The following is a 24,517-nucleotide window of genomic DNA, read 5'->3' on the forward strand; positions in this document are numbered from 1 at the left end:
CTGCTTCATTCCCCCTAGGGAAGGAGTAGATGACTATTCCCAACCCCAGGGCAGGCCTCCAGCAAACCAGCACCCCGCTGAGATCCCCAGAGTGTCACCAGCAGACAGCTCCCTCCCAGCCACTGCTGCAACCTCTCTGGAAATACAGGACACTGTACCCTTTGTCACATCCCTGCTTGCCTAGCAGCACAGCAAGTCCCAGCACTAGTCAATTTGCCTTGACCCAAAACAAGCTCTTCACAAGCTGACAGCATTTTATCCTTAACCTTTAGGCTTCAAGTGGTCTGATGGGCTCAACGTCAACCCCATATGCCCATAACCCCATACATGGTGAAGTTCCCTCCATACCTTCAAAGAGGTAGCCTTTATGTCACCCCTTATGGCCACAGTAGCTGTTGGTGCTCAGGGATAACCTGAAAAGAAGGTTATAACTGCAAGCACAGGTTTTCTCTGCCTGAGGAAGATCACAGAGCTGCATTAAAAAAAAAAAAAAAAAAAAAAGAGGGTAAATTACACAACCACAATGCTGGGAATGTCCTTTTGCACCAGCTGTTGATGTCTTGAGTCTCTTGCCTTTCTCCAAAACATACCTATAAAATAGATTCTCATGACTCAGAGTTTCACCACACAGTTTGACTTTCTTTACATTGAGCCGGCAGGAAAGGAGGATATTTCTGTTGGCTCCAGGGGCATTATGCCACTGAGTTTTCCAGCTATAGGTAGCCTCACAGAAAAGAAATCTTCCAGGGAAGCATCAAGAAGACTTGAGGGAAATAGAGAACCAGAGGCTGCCATTAACTCACACAGAGCTTAGCTGAACTGGGTTCAGGTAACGAATACTGGCTAGGTAAGACACAAGCCCATTTTTCAAGGACTCCTGTAAAACTCTCTTGAATTATAGGAGCTCACAATGCATGCTCTAAGGGTATAAGCCTGACAGACATTGACGATTTCACTTTTTCTGAGGGGGAAAAAAGAAAAGTCTATGGAAAACAAATCCATTTCTTCTTTGGAAGCTTCCTCCCCCCTTTAGTAATAAAGTTCACCATAATGACCACTGCAATCTAAATCTAGTAAGAAGTGCAAGTTTGTTTTCCATTGGTAGCCATTTGCACTGCTTAATTTAGGCAACTCACTAAAGCCTAAGAACGATATTGCAAGACATCTCACTTAAGTCAGTGGCTAAGAAGAAAAGCTTACCTAGACAGTATTAAATCACTATAATTGATTGAACCCTATTGCTTATGGTCCGATTCCAGTGGCAGGAAAGGTATATGCTGGGTTATTTACACACACACTAGTGCACTCATTTATCCACAGCTGCTTTCTGCCTTGGGGAAACAAAATTTAATAATAAAAATAATTAAACCTCATCAGCCTTCAGGCATTTAGAAGCCCCAGAGCCCCATTGCCAGATCCTCTGAAAACGTGCCAGCCTTCTCATGAGAGAGACTGGAACTTGGTTCCTGCAGAGACTGGCTGCCAGAACTGCCACAGCGCCAGGTTATCACTCTCCAGCAACAGATCACTCCATGGTATTGACCCCCCCTGCTCTGGGTTAATTCTTTTAATTGTCTCACCACATCTTTTCCCTGTAGGCTGATGTAACTTGTTTAAGCATACACAGATTGATTTATGACAGCACTAGGGATGTTAATCAGATGTCTGCTCTCCAGTTAACACACACTCTGCAAGAGATGCAGGACAATAGTCTCCCATGTGGGATGTCTAGCCTCTTCCCTTGAAATCAAAGGCAGCCTCACAGCTTCCACCAGTGTTGCAGGTAAAGCAAGGGGACTGCCTCCTGCTCTTACTTCTCAAGTGCCATCTTCTTTAAATACAGCTGCAACCAAGGAAATGGAAAAATGTCTTTAAAAAGTTCATCATTAGGACCTTACTGGAGCCCACCAAAATCCTAAAACCTTGTCAGGAGGTACAAGGTTCCCTTTCAAATGCAATCTCATTTGTCACCATTTAAAGAGCCACTTTCCTTCACAGCGCATGTTCAGCATCCTTTAGCTCACCGCTGTGTGCTCCCTGCATTTCCCCTTTAATGAAAGGATGTGTATAGAGCAGAAGCCTGCATGGAAGAGCCTCTTTTCCACACATACAACTTAAGTTGTGCAATACAGAGAAGAATGTTTACATAGTTAAAAAAAACAATTTCCAACCTTATCAATTAAAATCTGAACTCTAAGAAAAAAAAGGACAACCTGCAAATCCAAGGCACTTTTCATTCTATTGTTGTGTCCAAAATTAAATAAATCCAATACATTCAGTGAAAATAAAGTTCCCTTGCCCCCATTTCATAAAAAGGCAGAGAAAATTCAGCCCCTAATTTTGTGCTTCCAGAATAAAACAAATGCAAAACTTTGACACATCCACCCTGCCAAGCTACTAAAGAAAACTGGAGTTCTGATTCCAACTCTAACCTACATAGCCTGACACTCCAAGATTATAACCGGGACACCACAGGTCCCATCACCTTTTGACAGCAAATCCCATGCATTTTCCCACCAGCAAGAGGGTTCAGAGCAGGAACGCTCTCAGCTGATTCTCCCAGGTGCTCCCCCTGCTACCCAGCTGGTCCTGCCTTGGTTAGCAAGCAGACTTCATCTCCTCCAATTTGCAAACAATCCAAAGAGCTCTCAGTACAACTTCCAAATACAAATTTAATGGATGTGCTGACAAACCTCAGCACTTTTTAAGATATTCATTCTATGTACAATCCACCCTTTCTCACTTTGGGGGAAGGAGGAGAAGATGAACTGATCATTTATAGTAAAAAGAATAAATTATTTCTTGAACTGGATTCTGGACCCATCTCAGACCCTTTAAACACAGCAGAGGGGAAGCTGATTTAGAGGCAAGCAAGAAGAGAAGAGCAAATACAACAAGGCCTAAAAGTAACTAAATTGATGGCCACAGCAAATGCTCTAGGGAAGAGAAACATTAACACTGTCAAAGCAGAAGCAATTCCAGAACTAAGTAACAGTGACACATCTGCCCTTTCACAGTTTTCTTATCCTATCTGACTTTTTCTGCAGCCAAGCCACAACCAGCAATGCCTCTGGATCAGTGCTGTGCAGCCTGAAGCCTGCTAGAAGCAGCCTTGCAGGCTGCCGAGCTGGGGTCAGGATTGCCCTGGGCAGGGAGCAGGAGACACCCCACAGCACTGACCACGCTCACCAGCACTGCCTGCTGCTCCATCACCAAGTCCAGCTCTCACCCTGCAGGGGTCAATCCCAAGAAAGATTTCCCAAAGCCCTGCATTGGCACAGACTTGCTAAGGAGGAGACACCAGGAAGGAGAGGGGAAATCAGCACTAGATCCACTTCTAGTCCAGACAGGGAGCCAACAGGATGCACACTGCTCCCAAGAGACCGTCAGCACAGTCCAAGTTTCCAATGTCAGGTATCTTATATTTACAGCAAGGTCCTTGAGAACAACCTTCAAGCAACTCACAACATTTTCAAATGACTGTAAAAGTACCTTCAGATGATTCATGAAGGAAGACCAAAAATATCTTAAGTATTATTAAGTATGGATTACTATTCAGCTCTACTCAAAACCACCAAAGGTGTTTTGATAAATCTAAAAGCACCAGCAGGAGCCACTGCCCTTTGTACCTTACTAAGAAGAGCCCCCAATTGACAAGGGCTACATGAACTCATATGCTGCTCTGAAGCAGCACTGACAACAGAGATCTCAGCAGATACTCCAAGTGACAAAAACCACTGTGAAACTCCTACCTTCACTCTTCCACCTCTATCCATAACCTATTCCAGGTCCTCGCTCCAGCAGCAGCTTTAAAACAGTACTGCCTTATCCCACCCTAAAAACAGCCTCACCTATAGCCTGAATCCACCTTCCCCCACGGTGTAAGACTCAGCTTTATAACTTCCAGAGGAACCAGCCCTGATGCACACCTGATATCTCTTCCCAAATTTGTGTGGCTGCTAATCCTACACACCTGCAAACACCCACAAGGTGGTCTCAATCTCCTCTCATGTTATCTATGCTGCAAAAAGGTGCATTTTCTCCCCTTTTCCTCAGGTGTTCTCCATACTTTGAATTGCTACAGCCATTCAAAATTTTAAGCCAAAGGAAATGTCACTTCTTATGAACAAAAGAACACAATGGGAAGAGGTGGGCAAGACCCATGATAAATTCTGTCATAACCATACCTAACATGCCTATAATGTATGCACATGAGCAATTATCTAAGGCACTGAGTAATTATCTAGGTTCATCTTTTCTGACTTTCACAAGACACATGGAAAAGCAGGATCCGCAATAACATTATATTGTTTGTCTCAAGACACTAACGCCTATTCCATACTTGGCACAGAACTGCCTCTTTCAAAATAATTTTATAAAAAGGCATTACAAAATTGCCATATGCCAGAGCTTTTATTGACAGTGAAATGTCACTTAAGTAGTATGAATATACAAGCTGACTCGTATCCTGTCACTGGGGTATGTGGCATACAATATATCCTGCAAACACATTTTTAATTCTTTGCCAAGGGATTTGCCTCTCCATTTAAGTAAAACACTCATATTCAATTCATTCTGCTTGGGACACTGTTGATCACTTTACAGATTACTAAACCGAACTATCTGACAGGTTATTTGAAATATCCTTTTTCTGTAGCCAGCATAAGGAGAATGCCCAGCATGATGGAAACCTACATTTAAAGTGTCAGCAAATCAGATTGCCAATCCAATACTGCTTTTAAAGCCACAGAAACTATTTGCGACTGAGTAGAAGATGTGCTTTCTGCTGTCTTAGTTCTGAGAAGCTACTAAGCAACAAAGGGCTAATAAGGAATTTTATTTGGGCTACAGCAAAGCCCCAAAAGACAAGCAGACATGAGCGGCTAGTGGAGAAACAAGTTAAGAACCTCTAGCATCAAAACACTTCTTCAGTTCCTGCCCCTTGTAAAACTGGATGAGAAATTAATGCAGATATGAACCTGAGGGGTTTACAGCAAGGATAGAAACTGTATTTTTACAACCGAAAAGCGAAAAACAGGGGGGGAAAGTGATATTTTTATGGTTGGTTGGAGAACATTTTGACAGGCTTCCTCAAAAGAGCAAAGAAAGATGTGATAGGACAAAAGCAACGCTAAAGTATTAGGAAGAGAAGCCATTGGGAGGAGGAGGAACTTCCCAAATCTTCTAGCTGCTTCTTGTGTCTCAAAGGTGGACACCATTTGTAGTGCTCTTCTAGTCTGGGACTGACAGAGCAAATGTTTGAAGGATGTAAAGAGACAAGGGTGGTTTAATGCAACACACATAGTAGACATAGGTCTAGTGGGCACAAAACAGGAAAAGGTATTTCATACTCAACATCAGGAGACTACTAAAGCCGTGAATTTTATTGGACAGCTAAGTATTCTCCAAGGAGAGGAGCAGAAACTCCATTCGTTTAGCCTTTTAGAAGTAAAGATATAATTGTAGAGAATACCATGTCTTTCAGAGTTGAAAGACACACTATGATTTAATAGCTCTGTCTTAACTCTAGCTGAACAACTGTCTATTACAACTAACAAGAACATCAACTGTTGCTAGAGCTAACACATGCTTAGACACAAACCCTTGAATTATTTTCTCTCTTCTTTCTCGTCTATTTTTCTGTCTTTCTCTAAACATTACTGCCAAAGAGTGAAGCAGCATAAAATATGGGCACAACATTAAAAGAAAAAGAATAAGATCATTTACCATTCCTAAAAAAAAAAAAAAGGTTATGATAACAATTGTTAAAAAGCAGTTTTGAGCACAGTTTCACAGAAATGGACAGGCACATTTTCATGTACAGCCCTCATTCCCATATCATGTTGGACATTTTGACAGCCAGACACGCACAGCAGGGACCCAAAGCAGGACCAGGGGCATGGAGCCCTGCCTGGCTTCCTTCCCCCTGAATGCCACATGTTGCCACCAGCCACGGGATTTACCAGCACCTGCCAGGAATCCCTCTTTCCCTTGCTCTCCAAAGCTCCTCTGGGTGACTTCATCTGCCTCTGCCTGCGCCCCTGTGTCTGAGAGATTTTAGTGCCCAACAGGACAGGCAGGAAGCTCAACAACCACTAACAAACAGGAAGATGTTAATAGCTAAGACAAAAGAGCCAAGATTTTCTCAATAATTCCACTCATGGCAATAATTTCTTGGTTTATGTTTGACAGCCCCACCATTTTGTGCACAAAAATGCTTTTGAAATTCAGTTGTTGAAAATTGACTTTATCTCCTCTCTCCTCCCTTTTCCTGCACAACATCTTTAACATGCTTCTCAAGCTAGGGAAGCCTCTCCTATCCCATTAGCAGGTGTCTTTAATCAGAATCTAGAATTAGAAAAGAAACACAAAATTAGTTTTAGCACTAAGTGCTAATAAGTATTGCCATATCCTTAGGAGGACAAGCTCTCTGTTGCAGACATTGAGTACTTGGGTTATTAAGAAAATTAATATTTTGAAGACCTGAGGAACCCTAACTCTCTGACTCATTATGTTTGGACTCCTCGTATCAAACAATTTTTCTCCTACGGAAGGAAGACTCCTAAGGATGCATGATTAACTTAAGTCCATTCCTGACAGCAGAGTGCATCGCAGCAGTTGTTGCTTCTCTCTCTCTCCCTCTGTAAAATCACCCTCACAGCATCAAAAACAACTGTTATTCCAAAGAGCAAGGACTACCAATTCAGCAGGCAGCAGGACAAAGCAGTGCAGATTGCACTCAAGTCATTTTTTGTGTTTAACTGCCCAGATATTTATTTTCATGTTTGGAGAGAAACCTTTCCCATTTTTCCAAAATCTCCAGTGTAAGTAGATGTTGTTTTTTAAACTTAAGTGTGTGTTAGAAATGTGACCACATGGTCATACTAAACCCTGCTTTCCCCTCATGTTCAACTTGAATTGATACCATCATCAGACATGCAGGTTTATATGCCCATAGTTATATATTTTCTGTCGTTTCTGAAATCCTGATGATCCTAAAAGGTATTTCCCTTCCTCGGGCCTGGGCTTTTTTCGGACTCAAAACCAAATTCCTCTCTAGGGCAAAACAGTTACCATGACCTGCATTTTGCTTCTTCTACAGCCTCTAGAACAAAGAAAGTGTTAAGAAGTCCTGATGCAGTCTATTCTGTTCTTTATACAGACCTAAAACCATCTCCATCTCCTTGACAGTAACAGTGGCTTTCCAAAAATGCATGTTCTGCACTGGAGGACAAATGAAGTACATCGCCTCCTCCACATCCCTCCTCTCAAACGAGTAAGTGTCACGTATTCTGGGCTTTGGGATAAAAGTACAAAATTTTAAAAGTCGTCTCATCTCTCCCTAAAGTCCTTCTCCAAATATAATTATGCATTCCTATGCCAAACACCAGGGAGATTTTTTTTTTTGTAGCTTTAATTTACTGTGGGTCCATCAATTCTGACCACATTTGAAGGTACATTTTCTCCCCATTTGTTCTGTCTAGTCAGAGAAGCTCACGTAGCAATGACGCATCTCTTGTAGATAAGGGTATTCACAGATTTGATTTACTAAGAAGGCTAAATTTATTATGCAACATTTTACAAGTATAATTCTGCTTTCCCTTGATGGTAATAAATTTGATATCAGCTCCCCTGAGACAAGAGAACCAGTCCCTTTATTATCCAGACATGACCCCCAGAGCCAGATTCCATTTTAGAGACGGGAAATGGCCATATCTCTGATTAAAAGGGAAACTTTAATCAAATAAAGTGCCTCATCAAGCAAGAGCCAAGATTCCAATACTCCTGACTGCAGCACAGCAATGATCCAAAGTCATAGCTGCCCCCAACCCATTACCGCTTACTGCAAACGTGATATCCATCCCAAGCAGGAGAAGCATCCTTTGGCAGTTCCCTTATCGTCCCAGGATCGGCTCCTCCTGTGCCCGCAGTCCCTCACAGAGACATACTGTGAGGCTGCTACCCCAGGTCTGGTTTGAGGAACCAGAGCACGACCGGCTTTGCAGTGCTTGGGGTTTTCTTTCCCAGTCTTACAGGCGACAAGCAGCCTGAACCACACAGCCAAGTGCAGCAGCTGTGGCCTTCACCTCAGTACCCTCCCAACAACACTTTACTATTCTCACAGACTCCTTCCTTCTACAGTCTGAAATGATCTTTTGAAGCATTTAGGATACTAGCTAATTTAGAGTCCTGGGTCAAGAGCCTTGTCGGTATTGTCGGTTGTGTATTTCTGCAGTTTTACAGCAGGGTAGTAAACGAATAACAAGTAATCATAACAACAGCAATACGGACGTCTAGGGGCATTTTTATTTTAAGTGTGCTTTAAGACTCCACTTCTGCGTAAGCGCAATTGATCTGTATGCCACTCCACGCAGGGATCCATCTTAAAGTCTTCCTGGCCATCTAGGCAGTTTTCTTGCAACAGAACAAGATTCAGCAACTGACAGATAAATCATCTCCCTTTCAGCAAGTGAAGCCCAGCTACGCAAGCAAATGAAGGCGCCCAAACTCCGCATCTACTCAGGAGCCACTCGGCTGAGAGATCCAGTTGTTTCACAGAGCTTTCTGCAGAGATCCTCCTTGGATCAGCCCACGTGTCTTTTCTGCTACAAGAGAAATTACATTTACCCTCTGCTTTATGCCAAGGAGCGTCTTCCTAACACCAAAACCTCTGCACCAAGCAAGCCCCCTTGCTCCGCGGTGCTTCCCGCTGCATCAACGTGCTGGAAGGATGCAATACTGCCACACTTGACTATTTCCCTGATTAAATACTATCCCTAGAGGTGTTTAAAAGATGAGTAGGTGAGGTGCTCAGGGATATGATTTAGTGGCGGACGGGTACGGTTGGACTCAATGATCTCAAAGGTCTTTTCCAACCAAACGCTTCCGATTCTACGATTCTATTTGCCCAAGAGCGGCACAGACGTGCGCAGGCAGGCAGGAATGCGGTTACCACGCCATTCGCTGCTTTGCAAAGCAGCATCGGCGGCTCCGAGGAGGCAGCGGTGCCCCGGGAAGGCGGCGCACGCCCCCGGTACCCCGAGCTCCCCCGGGCGCCGTCGGGGATGCACCCGGGCCGAGGAGCTCTCCGGTTAGCGTGGCGGCGGGCGGGGAGGGAGCAGCGGCTCCCCGCGGCCCCAGCGCTGGGGCGGAGAGGCATTTTGCGGCTACCCGCAGCGGTACCCGAGCGGCGGGCAGGGCAGCGCAGGGCAGCGCCGACCAGCGCCGAGCCCCGGGCCCGAGCCGCTCCCCGCAGCGGAGGGAGGCGCTGCCGCTCCCCGCCCGCCCCGGGGTGGAGCCGCGGGCACCGCCGCCCCCTCCCGGCGCCCCCCCGCTCGTTTGGGAGAGAAAGCGAGGACCCCTTATCAGCCCTGGGAACGCGAGCGAGCGGTCCCGTCAGATCCCCCAGCGAGACGAGCTGGGACGGGATGTGCTTCCCATTTACGTGCCTGGGTGTAAGTTTTCCCAGCGATCTTATGCGCGGTCCGTTACTTTCCAAGCACTAATTTTAATGTTATTCTGAACTTCACAACAATCAAAACTCTTGGTGTTGTGGAGCTGGCTCCAGCTCTGCCTGACCTCGCATTGGAGACAGGGAAGGGCTGCGAACAGAGGTGATTAGAAGAGGCCCGTCTGTTCGGCACCCGGCGTGTGAACACCGAGCGTTATCACCTCCCAAAGAACGAGGAGTGTAACGCTGTCGGGAAAACGCTTCGCACAAGACGTTATCATCTTCAAAGAATGAACAGTAAACGCTGTCTGAAAGAAAACACGCTATGAAAAAAAAACCCCAAACCACACGCTTTCAGAGGGACATTCTAACTTGCCAAAAAAAATAGTTACTTAGACGAAACTTGACTCCACTTTACTTTAAATCAAGACTATCCCAGTTCTTGTAATAGAGCCGTTTCCCGCATCCCCACATCCCCCGCACCCCCTCTATACCCTCCAGTCCCTGCATCCCCACATCCCCTGCATCCCTCACATTCGCGCATCCCCTCCATCCCCGCATCCCTTCCATCCCCTCCATCCCCGCATCCCTTCCATCCTCTGCATCCCTCACACCCCCCTATCCCTCCATCCCCTCCAGCCCCGCGGGGCCGGGCGGAGGGCGGTCCGCGAGGGCGGGCGCGGGGGGGGACGCGGAGGGGGGGGGACGCGGGGCCGTCCGGGCGGCGGGAGGGGTTTCGGGGCTGGGCGTTTATTAGCGTGGCGATGGAGAGCCGGCCCCTCGGAGCCGCCTCGCAGCGGCTCGGGCTGGCGGCGGCCGCGGGGAGGTGAGCGGCGGCTCCGCAGGAGGAGGAGGAGGAGGAGGAGGAGGCGGCGGGGCCGCCCCCGCCGTGCCCCATGCGGGCGGCGGGGAGGAGGAAGAGGAGGAGGAGGAGGCGGCGGCGGGGATGATGCCGGAGCCGGGGGCGGCGGGAGGGGCGCGGGCGGCCGTGCGGCGGCTGTCGGAGGCGGTGGGCGAGCGGCGGCGGGCGCTGGGCTGCGCCATGGGGGAGGCGCGGCGGCAGCGGCGGCTGCTGCTGGGGGTGGTGTGCGTGGCGCTGCTGCTGGACAACATGCTCTACATGGTCATCGTCCCCATCATCCCCGACTACATCGCGGCCATGCGAGGCGAGCGGGGAGCGGCCCGACCGGCCGCGCCCGCGGGGGGCAACGAGAGCGGCGGCGGCGGCAACCGGAGCGTCTTCCCCGCGCGGTACCCGCCGGCCACGGGGGGCAACGAGGACGTGCAGATCGGGGTGCTGTTCGCCTCCAAAGCCATCCTGCAGCTGCTGGTGAACCCGCTCAGCGGCACCCTCATCGACCGCGTGGGCTACGAGGCGCCGCTGCTGGCCGGCTTGGCCGTCATGTTCCTCTGCACGGCCACCTTCGCCTTCGCCGAGAGCTACGCGACGCTCTTCGCGGCGCGGAGCCTGCAGGGCTTGGGCTCGGCCTTCGCCGACACGGCCGGCATCGCGCTCATCGCCGACCGCTACGCCGAGGAGCCGGCGCGGAGCCGGGCGCTGGGCATCGCCCTGGCCTGCATCTCCTTCGGCAGCCTGGCCGCCCCGCCCTTCGGCGGCGTCCTCTACGAGTTCGCGGGGCGGCGGGTGCCCTTCCTGGTGCTGGCCTGCGTCTGCCTGCTCGACGGGCTCCTGCTGCTGGCCCTGGCGCCGCCCTGGGCCACGGGAGCCAGGGCCAACATGCCGGTCGGCACCCCCATCCACCGCCTCATGATCGACCCCTACATCGCCGTGGTGGCCGGGGCGCTGGCCACCTGCAACATCCCGCTGGCCTTCCTGGAGCCCACCATCGCCAACTGGATGAAGGAGTCCATGGGGGCCAGCGAGTGGGAGGTGGGCCTCACCTGGCTGCCCGCCTTCTTCCCCCACGTGCTGGGCGTCTACGTCACCGTCCGGCTGGCCGCCGCGTACCCCCACCTCCAGTGGTTCTACGGGGCCCTGGGCATGGCCATCATCGGCGCCAGCTCCTGCCTGGTGCCGGCCTGCAGGAATTTCGGGCAGGTCATCGTTCCCCTGTGCGGCATCTGCTTCGGCATCGCCCTGGTGGACACGGCCCTGCTGCCCACCCTGGCCTTCCTGGTGGACGTGCGCCACGTCTCCGTCTATGGCAGCGTCTACGCCATCGCAGACATCTCCTACTGTGTGGCGTACGCCCTGGGGCCCATCGTGGCCGGCCAGATTGTGCACACCATGGGCTTCGCGCAGCTCAACCTGGGCATGGGGCTCGCCAACGTGCTTTACGCCCCTGTCCTTCTCTTCCTCAAAAACGTCTGCCAGATGAAACCCTCTCACTCGGAGAGGAACATCCTCCTTGAAGAAGGACCTAAGGGACTCTACGACACCATCAAAATGGAGGAGCGCAAAGGCGTGGGCAAAAGCCGCCAGCCAGCGGGTGAGGCAGAGGTGAATGGCACGGACTCCTACCGCAGAGACCTGACAGGGGTGTCCGAGGAAGACTCCTCGGACTATGAGTACAGTTAGGTTCTCATACAAGGCCCAGCCCCAGGAGCAAGGAGGAGCATGTGGGAGAGAGGGAAAAGGGGAAATGAAAGCACTATTGCATTATGTTTCTGTACTGACGTGCAATATATACAGTTTAACCTTTGTCATGATGTAATGGCTTTCTTCTTCTAGACTTATTTTTAATCAGTATTTCGTTCAGCATTCTGGAAAGGTGGACGGAGTGGGGAATGGGGGAGGGGGGGAAGGGTGTGAATCCTGAAGAAAATTATCTGAATTGGCATAGATTTGGGAGGGATCCTTCCAAGAAAACCCACCACCACCAAAGCAAAACAAAACAAGTAGCCTCACGGCTGGGGTGTAATTGTGCAAAGTTTTCTTAAGCTGAAACCGTGTGTGACATACTGTATATCTCTGTAAAATACATAAGAAAAGCAAAAAAAAGTCTGTGTAAAATTTTGAATGGCTTATTCAGGGACTTGGTAAATCTTGTGTACAGATACTTAGATTTTCAGTTGGTTTCATATGTTTAAAAAGAACAGCAACTATCACAATGTCTTGGGAATAAACTGAAGTATTGTACTTTTTTTTTTTTTCTCTCTCCTTGTGCTGCTCTCCGGTAAGTGCAATATGCTGTGTTATGTTGAAGTCCAAACTACACGAAAAAAACTACACGATCCGAATAAACGGAATTGAAGGGGATCGATTGCCTTTGTTTCATTGTTGAGGGCTGCTGGAGGGAGGGAGCTGGTTGTGGTCAGTGTAGCCCCTACGGTAACAATTGCTCATAACGCAGAGCTCATCGGGTATCGAAACCGCCCAGGAGAAAACCCCGTTACAAAACCTTCTCATTCATTCTTCAAAACACACGTTAATGGGGCGCGAGCGAAGAGCATCGCGCTGCAAACATGCTATCGATCGCCTAAAAACAGCTCCTCGCATCCTCACGTGAATTTAATTAATTCCCACAATCACGAATTCTAATTTTGGAATATTACGTTACCAGCAGTTAGAGAGACAGCACGGGAAAACGCCTCGTTGATAAACGCCTTTCTGGGTGCTAAATGCTGCCCCGGTCCCGATGTGCCCACTTAGTGCAGCCGACAGGGATTAAACGAAACAAAAGGTGGGGGAAACCCCCCATTCAAACCCTTCCCCGAAGTGGAAACCTTCCATCCAACCACAGCAGAACCAGACTGCGTGTTTAGCCCCGTCAGTTTACCTTGATACAGAAATAAATCGTTTGCTTAAACTCCCAGCTCATTCGGAAACAAAATAAATAACTTATCATCTCAAGAGGGGGAAAGAAATTCTATGAACGGCCACAGCAACTGTTGCAGGGCTCACACCCGCCCCGGGGGAGCCGGGAGGGAGCCGGCGGGGAGCGGAGGAGCCGCTCCTCGGTGCCGCCGGGCTGCGCGGGTCGCTCCGTCGCGGCGAAGGGAGCCGAGCCCCGCGCTTCGCTCACCCGCAGCCCGCCCTCTCCCTTGCTAAACGGCAGCAGCCGACCCCGCTCCCGGCCGGTGCCCGGCTCCCCGGCTCGGGCAGCGCCAGTCATAGAATCATAGAATCATAGAATAACCAGGTTGGAAGAGACCCACCGGATCATCGAGTCCAACCATTCCTATCAAATCATTCCTATCAGTCGCCCCCGGAGCGACAAGCCCCGCGGCTACCGAGAGCTGGAAGCCCCGCGGGCTCCTCCCGGCTGCCCCCGGTAAGGGCGTGGGCGAGCCCGGCCGTGGCCGGGGCCGAGCGGGACGAGCCGGCACGGGAGGAGCCGGCCCCGGGGGCTCCGGCGGGGCCGGGGCGGGGCGGGCGGGGCGGGGCCAGGCGGCGGGGACGAGGCGCGCTCCGCACGGCCCCGCGCAGAGGGACAAGGTACCTTGGACAGCGCCCGGAGAGCAGGTAGGTGCGGGCGGCGGGACCCGCGGGGCTGAGCCGGGGGCGGGGGGCGGCTCCGGGTGCTCCTAGCAGAGCGTGGGATCCTCTTAACTTTCGAGCATAGACCCCCCCAGAACTTCAGGCTTATCGGTGCTAGGAGGGAGAATGAATAGGTAGGAGCGGAGCGTAACGCCCCGACGACTCTGAGAGCTGCCTCCCGAGTTCTCTGTGAGCAGGGTTCGAGTATAAGCACATGGCTTATTTCAGCCCTTCTCTGCTATCTGCTAGCAGAGGGATCAGTGCCTTTTGTTGTGGATCTGAGCTGCTGCTCTGAGCTGTGGGGGAAGCCCCCCGGCTCCCCAGCCGGCCGTGACTAGCAGCCACCCTGCTAAGCCGCTCACCCTGCCCCTCCAGCTAAGCCAGCTGTAAATAAAAACAGCGAGGATTATTTTTTTCTTTTGCCTAATAACTTTGACAAAACGCCTCACAGCCTTCCGAGTGAGCAACTTTGAAGTCGTCTTGAATTTCTGCAGGATTTTCTCTTGTGTCGGTTTCCTCGTCCTTTACTAAGCAAAGAGAGGATTGGGGGTGATGTTAAGCTGGCAGCGCTCAAACCAGAGAAAAGCCTCGGTTCATCCCCATGACCGAGAAAAGTACAGTTCAGGCTACCATCTCCAAATTCTTCATCACACCGATTTTACACATATCCGAGTCTGTTGTTAGTAGCATTTCCCACAGACACAGAGCCACTGTGGACTCATTGTGACTCCACCTTGCAGTTTGACAAAAAAAAAAAAAGCATAAGGAAAGAAAGAACAAAGGTCCCAGTGAGAAGAATAATCAGCAGTGTTTTTCCTTTAGGGGCTCTAAAGAGAAAATGGCTGCTCTGTATGTGAACACAGGTGCGGAGCCGAGGGCAGCCCACAAACAACTGGGCGAGCCACGGTCTTCCAGGAGTTACAGGATGTCTCCATTGCTTGAAGTGCTTTGAACCTGTGTTGGTAGGGGTAGAGCGCACAGCTAAGCGATGAGACCTGTGTAGCACATGAGAGGGAGCAGAGCAGCACAGTGGGTTGATGTAGCCTTTCCATGAGGGAAATCATCTCTCACCTGAGTTGAATTTGTGAGCAGATGACAGATCAACAGATCAACACAAGTTTTTTGTGTGGCTCTTTGCATGGCCCCGGGGACATCTCTCAACCTCATACAACCTACCTCACAGCACATGGTCCCACTGGCAGCAGGTGCAGGATAGGGAGAGGAGAGGACCCACACAAGGTGCCAGTGACCACCTACGCGTTGGCAGAGCCACACTGAAGCCGCAAGGCTGGAATAGCCAAGCCAGTTCCTCAGGAAAGGAATAATGAGCAGCCACCCCTGCCCATCACAAAACAAAACTCTTCATCTCACTGTCATACGCTGTAGGGTTTTGTCCAGACTGTTCTTAAAAGCCATCGTAGAAATAATTGAAGTGCCCCGAATGTATAGTCCGAACAGTTTCAGAAAGGAAATATGCTGTTCTTTTCTACTTAGTCAACACATGTTGACTTTTATATTTTGCATACTCACAGTGCAAAGTAAATGAACCCAAACACCTGTGATCTGTCAAGACCTGTCTGATCACACAGAACTTATTTTGCTTTAGCTGCACCACTGTAATTGAAGGATGACTGCTTGGTGTGAGCACTGTTATCTCAGAAGAAATATGTGCGTAGCTTATTTTTTGTACAGAAAAGGAATAAGAGGCACCCTCAGAAGTGAAAAACAGGATAAGCACAATACCAGAGAGCCACAAGTGGAAGTATTTGCTCTGTCATAGATTACTTCTGTGACTTTTGGCAGATTAAGCCGTCTCCCTGGATAGATATATGCTATTTGGAATGACTACTGTGCAAAGCAGCTCAGACACAACGGATGCCACCCCTCCCAATCCTCTCACAGCCAGCCTAGGTAGGCTGAGGGGGTCCCCCAGCCCAGAGCTCTCCCCAAAGCACCGGCACGCTGTGAGCTTCTAGCTTGCAGGCAGCAAAGGCTCCATCAAGCTCCTTTCCACAGCTTCCCGATCTTTAACACGGAGATTACAGCACCTCACTGTGTCTGTTCAACTGTGCAAAGACAAACACATTTAAATATTATGGTGCTGTCATATAAAATGTTACAGGTAGGACATGTACGATCCTTCTGCAGAAAACTGTAGCCCTACTAGTACCTCTGTCGACACAAGTACAGTCAAAGAAGAGTTACCTCTTTCCTCCAGGTAATATATAACAGTAATACAAAGTGTGCAGATCACAACACGATGCATTGTGAAGTAAATTAGAGTGACGAAATAAACTGTGCTGAGAAGGGACCATTTATGTGCATCAGATAGTTCTGGACAGAGAAATTTATAGTGAAAAGAGACAAACTGAATGCCAGAGCAATCTCTACAGGGCTCGGTTCAGCTACTTTTGAATGTTGGATTTCTATTCCTCTTTGGTTTTGCATTCTGAAGCTTCTGTGTATGCTTGCACAGGGAATACTCCCTGTGTACATTTTGATTATAAATAATGGGTACTGACTGGACTTTAAATCTTTTCCAGAACAGAGGCGTGAGGCTTCATAAGTGCCCACAAGTGTTTACAATTTCTGTCCTCAACAAAAGAAACCAAAAGAAATGCAGGAATGCCTATCCTAGAAAAAAACATGCAGACGAAAGAGAAAGATACATGCAGTAAAGATGAGACGGTGAGTGACAGTTTCCAGGAAAACAAAAAGAAAAAAATGTTGAAGATAAATGACTTAACAGTTTTTAATGCTGTAAATGAATATAAATTAATATAATGATTGCAAACCAAACTCTGTTCCAGAGCTGATTTCTTCATTTCAGGGAACACTAGTTATCCTGGAGCAGTTTATTATTAGGAACTTTGATCTAACGTTAGTGCTTCGCATAACCAAATACACACTTCCCTCCCAACATCCTGTGAAGAAATCCAGTAAGTGAAATGCTATTACACAACAGCAGATGCATTACTACACAGTCAGAGGTGGTATGCAATTATTTCTTAATAGTACAGAACTATCAAACTATCACATATGATTCATTATTAAGCTGGTTTAAAAGTTGCTGAATCTGTGTGCCTATAAGTAGTCAGCCTCTTGGGTGTAAAGCTTTTTTTCCTAAGCGGCAGAATGAGCTGTACAGTGAACCTTACCCAGAAAGACAGTCCAACCCAGGTATTGAAAAGAAACACTTTTTGGCACATCTGTGTCCTAAGACACTTTTTATGAGTATCTGAAATCTTCTGTTTCTAGATAGGGAAACATAATGTAGCACTGACTTTTCCATGGATGTCAAAAAACGGAGCTGGTATTTGAGCTCAGAGGAAACTCATTCCCTACCTTCTGTTCAGAGCACTCCTTACCCCCTGTGTCCTGCCTGGATCCACTAGCAGGGGAGTTTGCAGCTAGCCTTGCTCTGAGCAGCAGGTGGGACTAGGGGACTGCCAGACATCTCTTCCAACCGAAATCACACTATGGTCCTGCAATCTGCTGAAAATTAATGTCTATTACATCAAGAATTAGTAAAAAAATCTGAACTCTACCTGCTTTAGGAGACAGGCAAAAATCAAATTAGAGAAATAAACCTTCCAAAAGTTTTTGGTCTGCAGTAACCGCTAGCGGATGAGCACAGGTGCATTAGATGACCATATATCAACTTGAGACACGTCAGCCTCCCTGAGGAGCCATGCTTAGAGCATCACAAGCTCTTGCAGTTTCCCAGTCTTTCATGGATCACCTCCTTGCTCGATTCTCCCACTGCCTCCATGATTCCTCTGGCTTTAAAATGACTAGTTACACTTTATTTGGTTAATTCTGCATTAAAAACCAAAGGAAGCTTCATTACACATACAGCATGAGACTGTTTTCACAAATCCTATCGGTTTTCTGCTCCAAATAGGATAAAGAGTTGTATTAAATATTAACCTATAATTTCACTGATCACAAGCTAAGTGCACTTCTTTACTAATGAAATACCTTCTCTTAATGCATTTTTTTATTATGATCTAATGTATTTTAAGCTTTCCTAGAGTCCAGCTCAGACTATAGGCTTGTATTGTGCCCGTTTGCCTGTTTGTGCTAGGATTTCTAGAATTTTTACCAAGGAATATTCTGTTTTACAGAAGTTTCCTAGCACATCCATGGAAATTCTCATTAGCCAAATGCTTACAAGTAGAGCTACCAGAGAGAAACTTCTGCTTCATTATTGCATGCAACTGCATACTGTGTCCTAAAATCCAGGCATTTTAAGACCGTATGAAATTCTACTGAAGTCACACAATTATATTTGCAGTAATAGGCATCTTAACTGCTAAAGCAGAATAAATGGATTGAAAAAGGGATGCAATATATTAACCAGCATATATACAAAAAAAAAAAAAGAGGACAGTTTGTGAACAAGTAGAATTATTCGGTTATATATATATATATATTTTTATGATTAGGCAATACCAAAACTTCCAGTCCCACCACTGCAACAGACCTTACGCATGTACCTACAGTGCACAAAACATTTGGTGCCAGAGGAGCAGTTTAGGAAGACCCAGGCCATTGTGGAGCAGTTTGGACTTGCAGGAGGCCTGGGGGAAACCTTGCAGCAAATCCTCGAGGAAAGAAGGGAGAAGACAACAAACTGGGTAAGCAAATGCAGATGAGAATAATAACTGCTGTGTTGGATGGTGCTCATTTGCAAACCCTTTGTGATGTTCTATAAGCGGTCGCTGCTTTCTTTCAATGGGTAAATGCAAACAGATTCTACCAAAGAGAGTGAATATTTCTGACAGGTTAGGATGGACTTTTCAAACGATGTCAAAATCCATGTCATTGTTACACTTTCAGATTGACAGTTTCTTGACATAAATAAGGGAATTCATGCACCTCAGGTGCATGCATGCAGATGTCAGCTCTGCCTGTAGGAAGCACTCTATTGCATCCTTTTTTGGATGCAATTTCTTCATTCCCTTTATTAAAATCAAAAATGCTTTCTGATAGGGCCATAAAAGGCACCTTGTAGCCACATTTAGCCAAAGCTCTGATACAGTCAAATAACTCTAGTATGGCATACTTTAAGATAGGAAATACTCTTCTAAGATTAATCTACTCTTTGTCATTCATTGTCACACCATACCAGTGTAGTTACCCTGAAGTATTTATTTTGCCAAATATATATACACACACTAATAAATATATATATAAAAATATCACATAGACCATGCTGAAACCTCAGCCTTTAAAAAAAAAAAGCCCAGCTTTCTGCTTCCCAAGACAGGAAAATTAAATAAGCTGTAGATAAAATAGATTTCATCATTCCACAATGTCACAGTTTGTCCTGCCTGTGTTAACCATGTTAGAATATGGAACCTGAAAACTAGAAACACTGATTTTATTGGAATTCTTCCATCCCAGCAAGGAAGAGAATCACTGAATGGTTTCATGGATCCAGTGAAATCCAGCAGGTTTGCTGCTGATGTCAGTGAAGTGGGGTTTTCTCTTAACTTTTCAGCTGTGGGCAAGACAACACCATCAAATTGCTGTTGTAATCAGAAAAAAGGCTACACTACTAGCAGTGCTTTTATTTCAAAAGCACTGCTTAATTTCTGAAATACTGATGCCGCCCAATCTCATCCTGATCATCAAACTTCATGATTTTGGTGCTTAAATTAACCGGTTATTAAAATTAAATACCTGATTCTTAAGATAAAGTAGAAATATTTTTATTTGGAATTTAACTTGCCAGGAGTACAGCTCTTGTCTGTTCTCCTGGAAACTCCAGAGACTGTGGGGGAAGCATCTGTGCTAACAGCAATGAAGTATCTCAGAGGAAAACTTTTTCAACTGATGCATGCATTCATAATTATTTTTGCATAATTCCATTGTTGTTTATAGTTACTATACGCAAAGCAAGCCTGCTAAACTCAGAAAGACCATTTGATCTTTTTATGAAAGCCTCTATTTTTCCAAATAACGATTCTTCAGAATCTGATCAGACATAAAGGAACGTGGTCATCGTACATCTGTGTTTTTAGTGAAAATTGTTAGAAATTTAATACATGTGTCTGTCTGGGTCAAGCATCAGTAATCTGCATTTGTGTCAGTGGACACAGAGGGAATGCTCCAGGGGCCCTACACACATGCCAGTATCTGCCTGATCAAACCATTAGGCTTGGGAAATTCTTTTCACACTCTGACTTGCTACAGTACAGTATCTGATGGCCAACTACAGAGCCTCTTGGCATCACTGACAAATATCTGAAGCCCCCTGAGGGAAGCCACGCTAGTGAAATTCTGTCCATCTCTTAAATATATCCCAATCCCTAGCCAAGAGTCAGCAGTTACCAAGTTGTACTCAAGCATCTTTTTGTCGTAGAGAGAAGCAAACAACAAAATACCCAAACCATCACAACATGGAGCTTATTTACTTCTTAATGGAACACACCGTAAATTGCCATTGATTGAAAAATAGGATTATGGAATTGTGGCTGATTTCAGCTGAGCTGAGGTCACAGAGCCCAGACTGAAAATGCTCAGCAGCTCCATTAATCAGAGCCCATGCCTGACACCAGGCGCACCACTCTCCCCTCATCCCCAGACTGCCTTTCCACTTGCTGTTCTTAGCTTAAAGATTTTGTGTTCCCTTCCCCTAGGTATTTAACTACTGGCTGGATGACATGTACCTCAACAACCGGCTAGCTCTTCCAGTCAATTCCAGCCCAGCAATTATCTTTGCTCGTCAGTATTTCAAGGACGTAAATGACCAGCTGAGGTAACGTACTACAACTTTGCAGCTTTTGCTAAATGAAAGGATGTTTTAAATATACTACTTTTACAAAAAGACAATCAACTTGAGTTAAAAAATAAGGGCTGTAACCATTAAATGGTTTCCTACTAGGTTTGCTGACTGAGGGCAGTGTTTCTGGAATTACTCTTGCTGATATTCAGAAATAAGTGTCATTACTATTATATTTATTGCATGGGAAAAAATGCCATGGGATTTATAATTTTGTAAAAGAATACTTGCAGATCTTTTCATCGTGTAATTAAAGTAAACCATTTTGCGACTGAAAAAAGAAACACTAATTTCTGACCCGTTGTTTAAAGGAAAACAATCTTTACTATGCCGTCATGATGACTCATAGCCACCCTAGAAACTGAAAAGGCCACGCTGGCATTAAATTGTCTCTCTGAGGTGCCCAAAAGGGCACCAGAAACACAGGGGATCTAAGAATAAGAACTCAGAAATCATTCTTCCCCAAGAACACTGCTTCCTTCAGGTCCATCCTTCCCAGACATGAACTGGCCTACCTCCTTTGAGCTTTTGTGGGCAATTACAATAATTACTGAAAGAATTAACTGGGTGTGAATTTATACTATTATAAACCAGACCAAACCTTGAAACCAACTTGTGATATTTTAACATTTTGTATAGGCAGCCAATGTATCTTTTTACACTACTTTAAACATAACTATAAACACTTCCTTTCATTACTGACTAAATTTATAGTGCATGCAGTTTTCAAAAAACCTCCCTGAGGAAAAACCTTTCCTGATGCACATGCTTTAACAAGGAAATATTTTCCTCAGAGCCTCCCATTCATTCCATGCAAATGGGCAATGTCAGAGAACAATACACCTGTCTGCAGTTCTGCAGAGAGAATATCTGCTTAGGACAGGAAGTACTCTAAGAAATTGGACAGCTTATGAGTATTGATATTGAAACCCATGTTAAGGATTCTATTAAATATTCAACCTCTGCTCCCATTCTCTAAATAAATGCTTTCAGGCTTCCTGCTGTGATAGTTTCTTTAACCATTTGAAGGGACCATCTCTAGGATTTCATATTTCTCCTGACATGAATTAATTTAGGTTTTGGGTGGGGGCACAAGGGCTTTTCTTGCCAAGCCAGATCCTCTCTCTTATGCCATCTCATCAATCATTCAGGCTCTCTTCTGTCTCTCAGAAAGAGCCTAGCATTGCCAAATCACAAAAGACTGATGTCACTTCTATCTGCCGCTTGCAGGTTTGCTGCCAATCTCATTTCAGGAGTACAAGACTATAAAGCTTTACTGGACACGTAAGTAGCTTGGAAGGAGAGCAACTGCTTGAGTATCCACAGGGCTTCTGATTCAAGTGTGCTCTAACGTGCCCAAAGTCAGGCTGCCTTGCACCTCTTCACTGTTTGGAAGGGCTGGCGCTTCAGCACGCCTCAGGGCAAGCACTTTAGCAATTTTTTTATGCGCCTTCTGCTTTGTTACTGCAGTCTAACAGGCTGGGGAAGGATCCTTTTTGATGCCTGTTAGTCATCACTCTAGCACACACAGTGCAGCCCAAAGGACACACACAATCCGCCTGAACACACACAGACAGGCTGGTTCAGTGGCTAGTGAAAATATGTAGTTACTTACGCTATTGTTACTTTCTGTGTATAAACACAAGGGAAATCTTTAAGTCATGAATAAGGTAGCTCATAAAAGCATTTTACGCAGCACTTCTTAACCACACATAGTATATTCCGTATTTACTGCTGAAACTACTAGTCCCTGAAGAATAGAGACAGTGGACAGCCAAGCACAATGGACACCGTGCCACAGTATGGAAGGAATCATTTTCCTGTCTGGAAACACAAGAGGTCTATGTGATGTGCTTTAACTAGTGCTTATTTGGATGAGGAAGGCAAAGTCCACATTCAAACAAGAAAGACCCTGTCATCTATGAATCAGATAAAGGAAAGAAGAAGAGGCTGTTTAATTTTTCACTTCAAAAGTCTGATGGCTAGTCAGAAAGTATAGAACAGGTACTTATTTAAGAACATGTGCTTTTGTCCAAGATACACCATGCCACTGCATACATCAGCACTGGTGCGCTGGGAAGTTCTGTTGCATACTAATGTAGTTTGATGCATCTTTATATGACAGCATCTGAGGTGAGATAAAGAAACCACATTTCCCAAACAAATGATAATGTAAATTCTTATTAGTTTGATCTCACTACTCTAGATCCAAAGACTCCTGTGATCCAATTTGCTTGCCTTAAATCAATAAACATTTAAATCCTCACTGCTGTGTCCTCATAATAGTTATTACTGGTTGCTCATCATCCCCCCTCTATAATTATGAGGATACAATAACTGTAACATATTCAGTTCCTCATTGCTATTAAGGACTTCTACCAACGAGTGTACTTCTAGCTTCTTTTGGATCATCAGATATTCCAGCCCAAATCCAGGCATTTAGTTTTAACTGTGCAGATGTTCCATGCAGTTGTCGGGACTAAATATTTCAAGCAAAGCCTAACTTGCTCACGTAAAAGAGTTATAAGACATTACACAGACATGTCCTGAAGCAGTACAAGAACTTCTGATGTCATCAGTCAGTTAATAACTCCTTTCTTAACTGCTATAATTACAGATTGTCTTATCTAAATCTACCATGTTATTCCACTATTTTTGATCATCAGAGGTGCTCTTTAAAACTCTGTTAAATGTAAGAGGACATGTGTATTGTGCAGGAGACAAGACGAGATGGAATGGCCTCAAGCTCTGCCAGGGGAGATTCAGGCTGGACATTAGGAAAAAATTTTTCACAGAAAGGGTCATTGGGCACTGGCAGAGGCTGCCCAGGGAGGTGGTTGAGTCACCTTCCCTGGAGGGGTTTAAGGGACAGGTGGATGAGGTGCTGAGGGGCATGGTTTAGTGTTTGATAGGAATGGTTGGACTCGATGATCCGATGGGTCTTTTCCAACCTGGTGATTCTATAATTCTATGATTCAAATGCGGGAGAAGGAGAACACTAATAGCCCTGTTTTGCTGATAAGGAACAAAAAAAAAAAGTAAGCACCTGTACGTGGAAATAAGTGATACAGATAGTTTGAGAGCCAGGAATTAAAGTGAATGTCCCTGGTTTAGAAGCACAACAGCTCTATAAGAGAGACAGTTAAATGAGATAAGCTAGCATAAAACATTACCCCATATCAACTGTATGATGGTAACTCTCTTTGTGTGCCTCTTTGCCCCTGCCCCTCTCTGGCAGGCTGGAAGTTTAGCCCTCATTGCTGAGGGAAAACCTCCATGCCACAAGATCTTCTTCCTCCTGTGGTCTCTGCAGCCTCTCTGAGTGACAGCATCATCATTTCCTGCGGCAGTGTCTGTGGGATATTTTACAATCCATAATCATAATTGTGATAACCTCTTTTTTTTTCTTTCTGGCCACTAAAGAAGCCTTTTAGGAGATGTTGTTTTCACACGCCTTCCAATAAAAAGGGAATAGGTTTTCAGCTCTTATTCCCCCATAGGTTTAAGTAAGGATTAGCACATAAGTGAGGCTCTGTGGAGAATGGAAATACCCTCTGTATTGCCTCAGTCATCCCTCTTCATCAGGCAGGTCTCTCACACGCCCTCTAACCACCCTACACGGGGCCACTATGATCCACAGTGAATTCCAGCAGTACTTTTTTTTAGGGTGCTGTGTCTTTTCCAGCTGTTCTACTGCCTTCTGTCCTGGCAAGTTTCTGGGGTCCCATCTAGGCAGGCTTCCCACACATATTGCAAAGCTGCTTGTGACCTGCTATTCTTTCCATTTCCACTAGATGATAATACGGTTGCTTAATGAATATGCATGAAGCTGCCA

The 24,517-nt window shown here is 46.3% G+C and overlaps 2 protein-coding genes across 2 annotated transcripts in view; both read left to right on the forward strand.

Annotated features, from left to right (window-relative positions):
- The first annotated feature begins 10,264 nt into the window (after nucleotides 1-10,264).
- SLC18A3 (solute carrier family 18 member A3) lies at nucleotides 10,265-12,201 on the forward strand. The gene has a single exon (XM_069863577.1). The coding sequence runs from the start codon at nucleotides 10,398-10,400 to the stop codon at nucleotides 11,988-11,990; it is 1,593 nt and encodes a 530-aa protein (XP_069719678.1). The 5' UTR covers nucleotides 10,265-10,397; the 3' UTR covers nucleotides 11,991-12,201.
- Nucleotides 12,202-13,816: 1,615 nt separating this feature from the next.
- The window catches only part of CHAT (choline O-acetyltransferase), a 32,293-nt gene continuing 21,592 nt past the window's right edge, over nucleotides 13,817-24,517 (forward strand). Inside the window, exons 1-5 of the mRNA XM_069863409.1 lie at nucleotides 13,817-13,877; nucleotides 16,436-16,580; nucleotides 18,341-18,532; nucleotides 20,540-20,658; nucleotides 21,913-21,966. Of these exons, the coding sequence (XP_069719510.1) occupies nucleotides 16,518-16,580; nucleotides 18,341-18,532; nucleotides 20,540-20,658; nucleotides 21,913-21,966 (428 nt within the window). The 5' untranslated portion in view covers nucleotides 13,817-13,877; nucleotides 16,436-16,517. The remainder of the gene's footprint in view (nucleotides 13,878-16,435; nucleotides 16,581-18,340; nucleotides 18,533-20,539; nucleotides 20,659-21,912; nucleotides 21,967-24,517) is intronic.

Source organism: Phaenicophaeus curvirostris, chromosome 9, assembly GCF_032191515.1.
Source record: "Phaenicophaeus curvirostris isolate KB17595 chromosome 9, BPBGC_Pcur_1.0, whole genome shotgun sequence".
Classification (NCBI taxonomy): domain Eukaryota; kingdom Metazoa; phylum Chordata; class Aves; order Cuculiformes; family Cuculidae; genus Phaenicophaeus; species Phaenicophaeus curvirostris.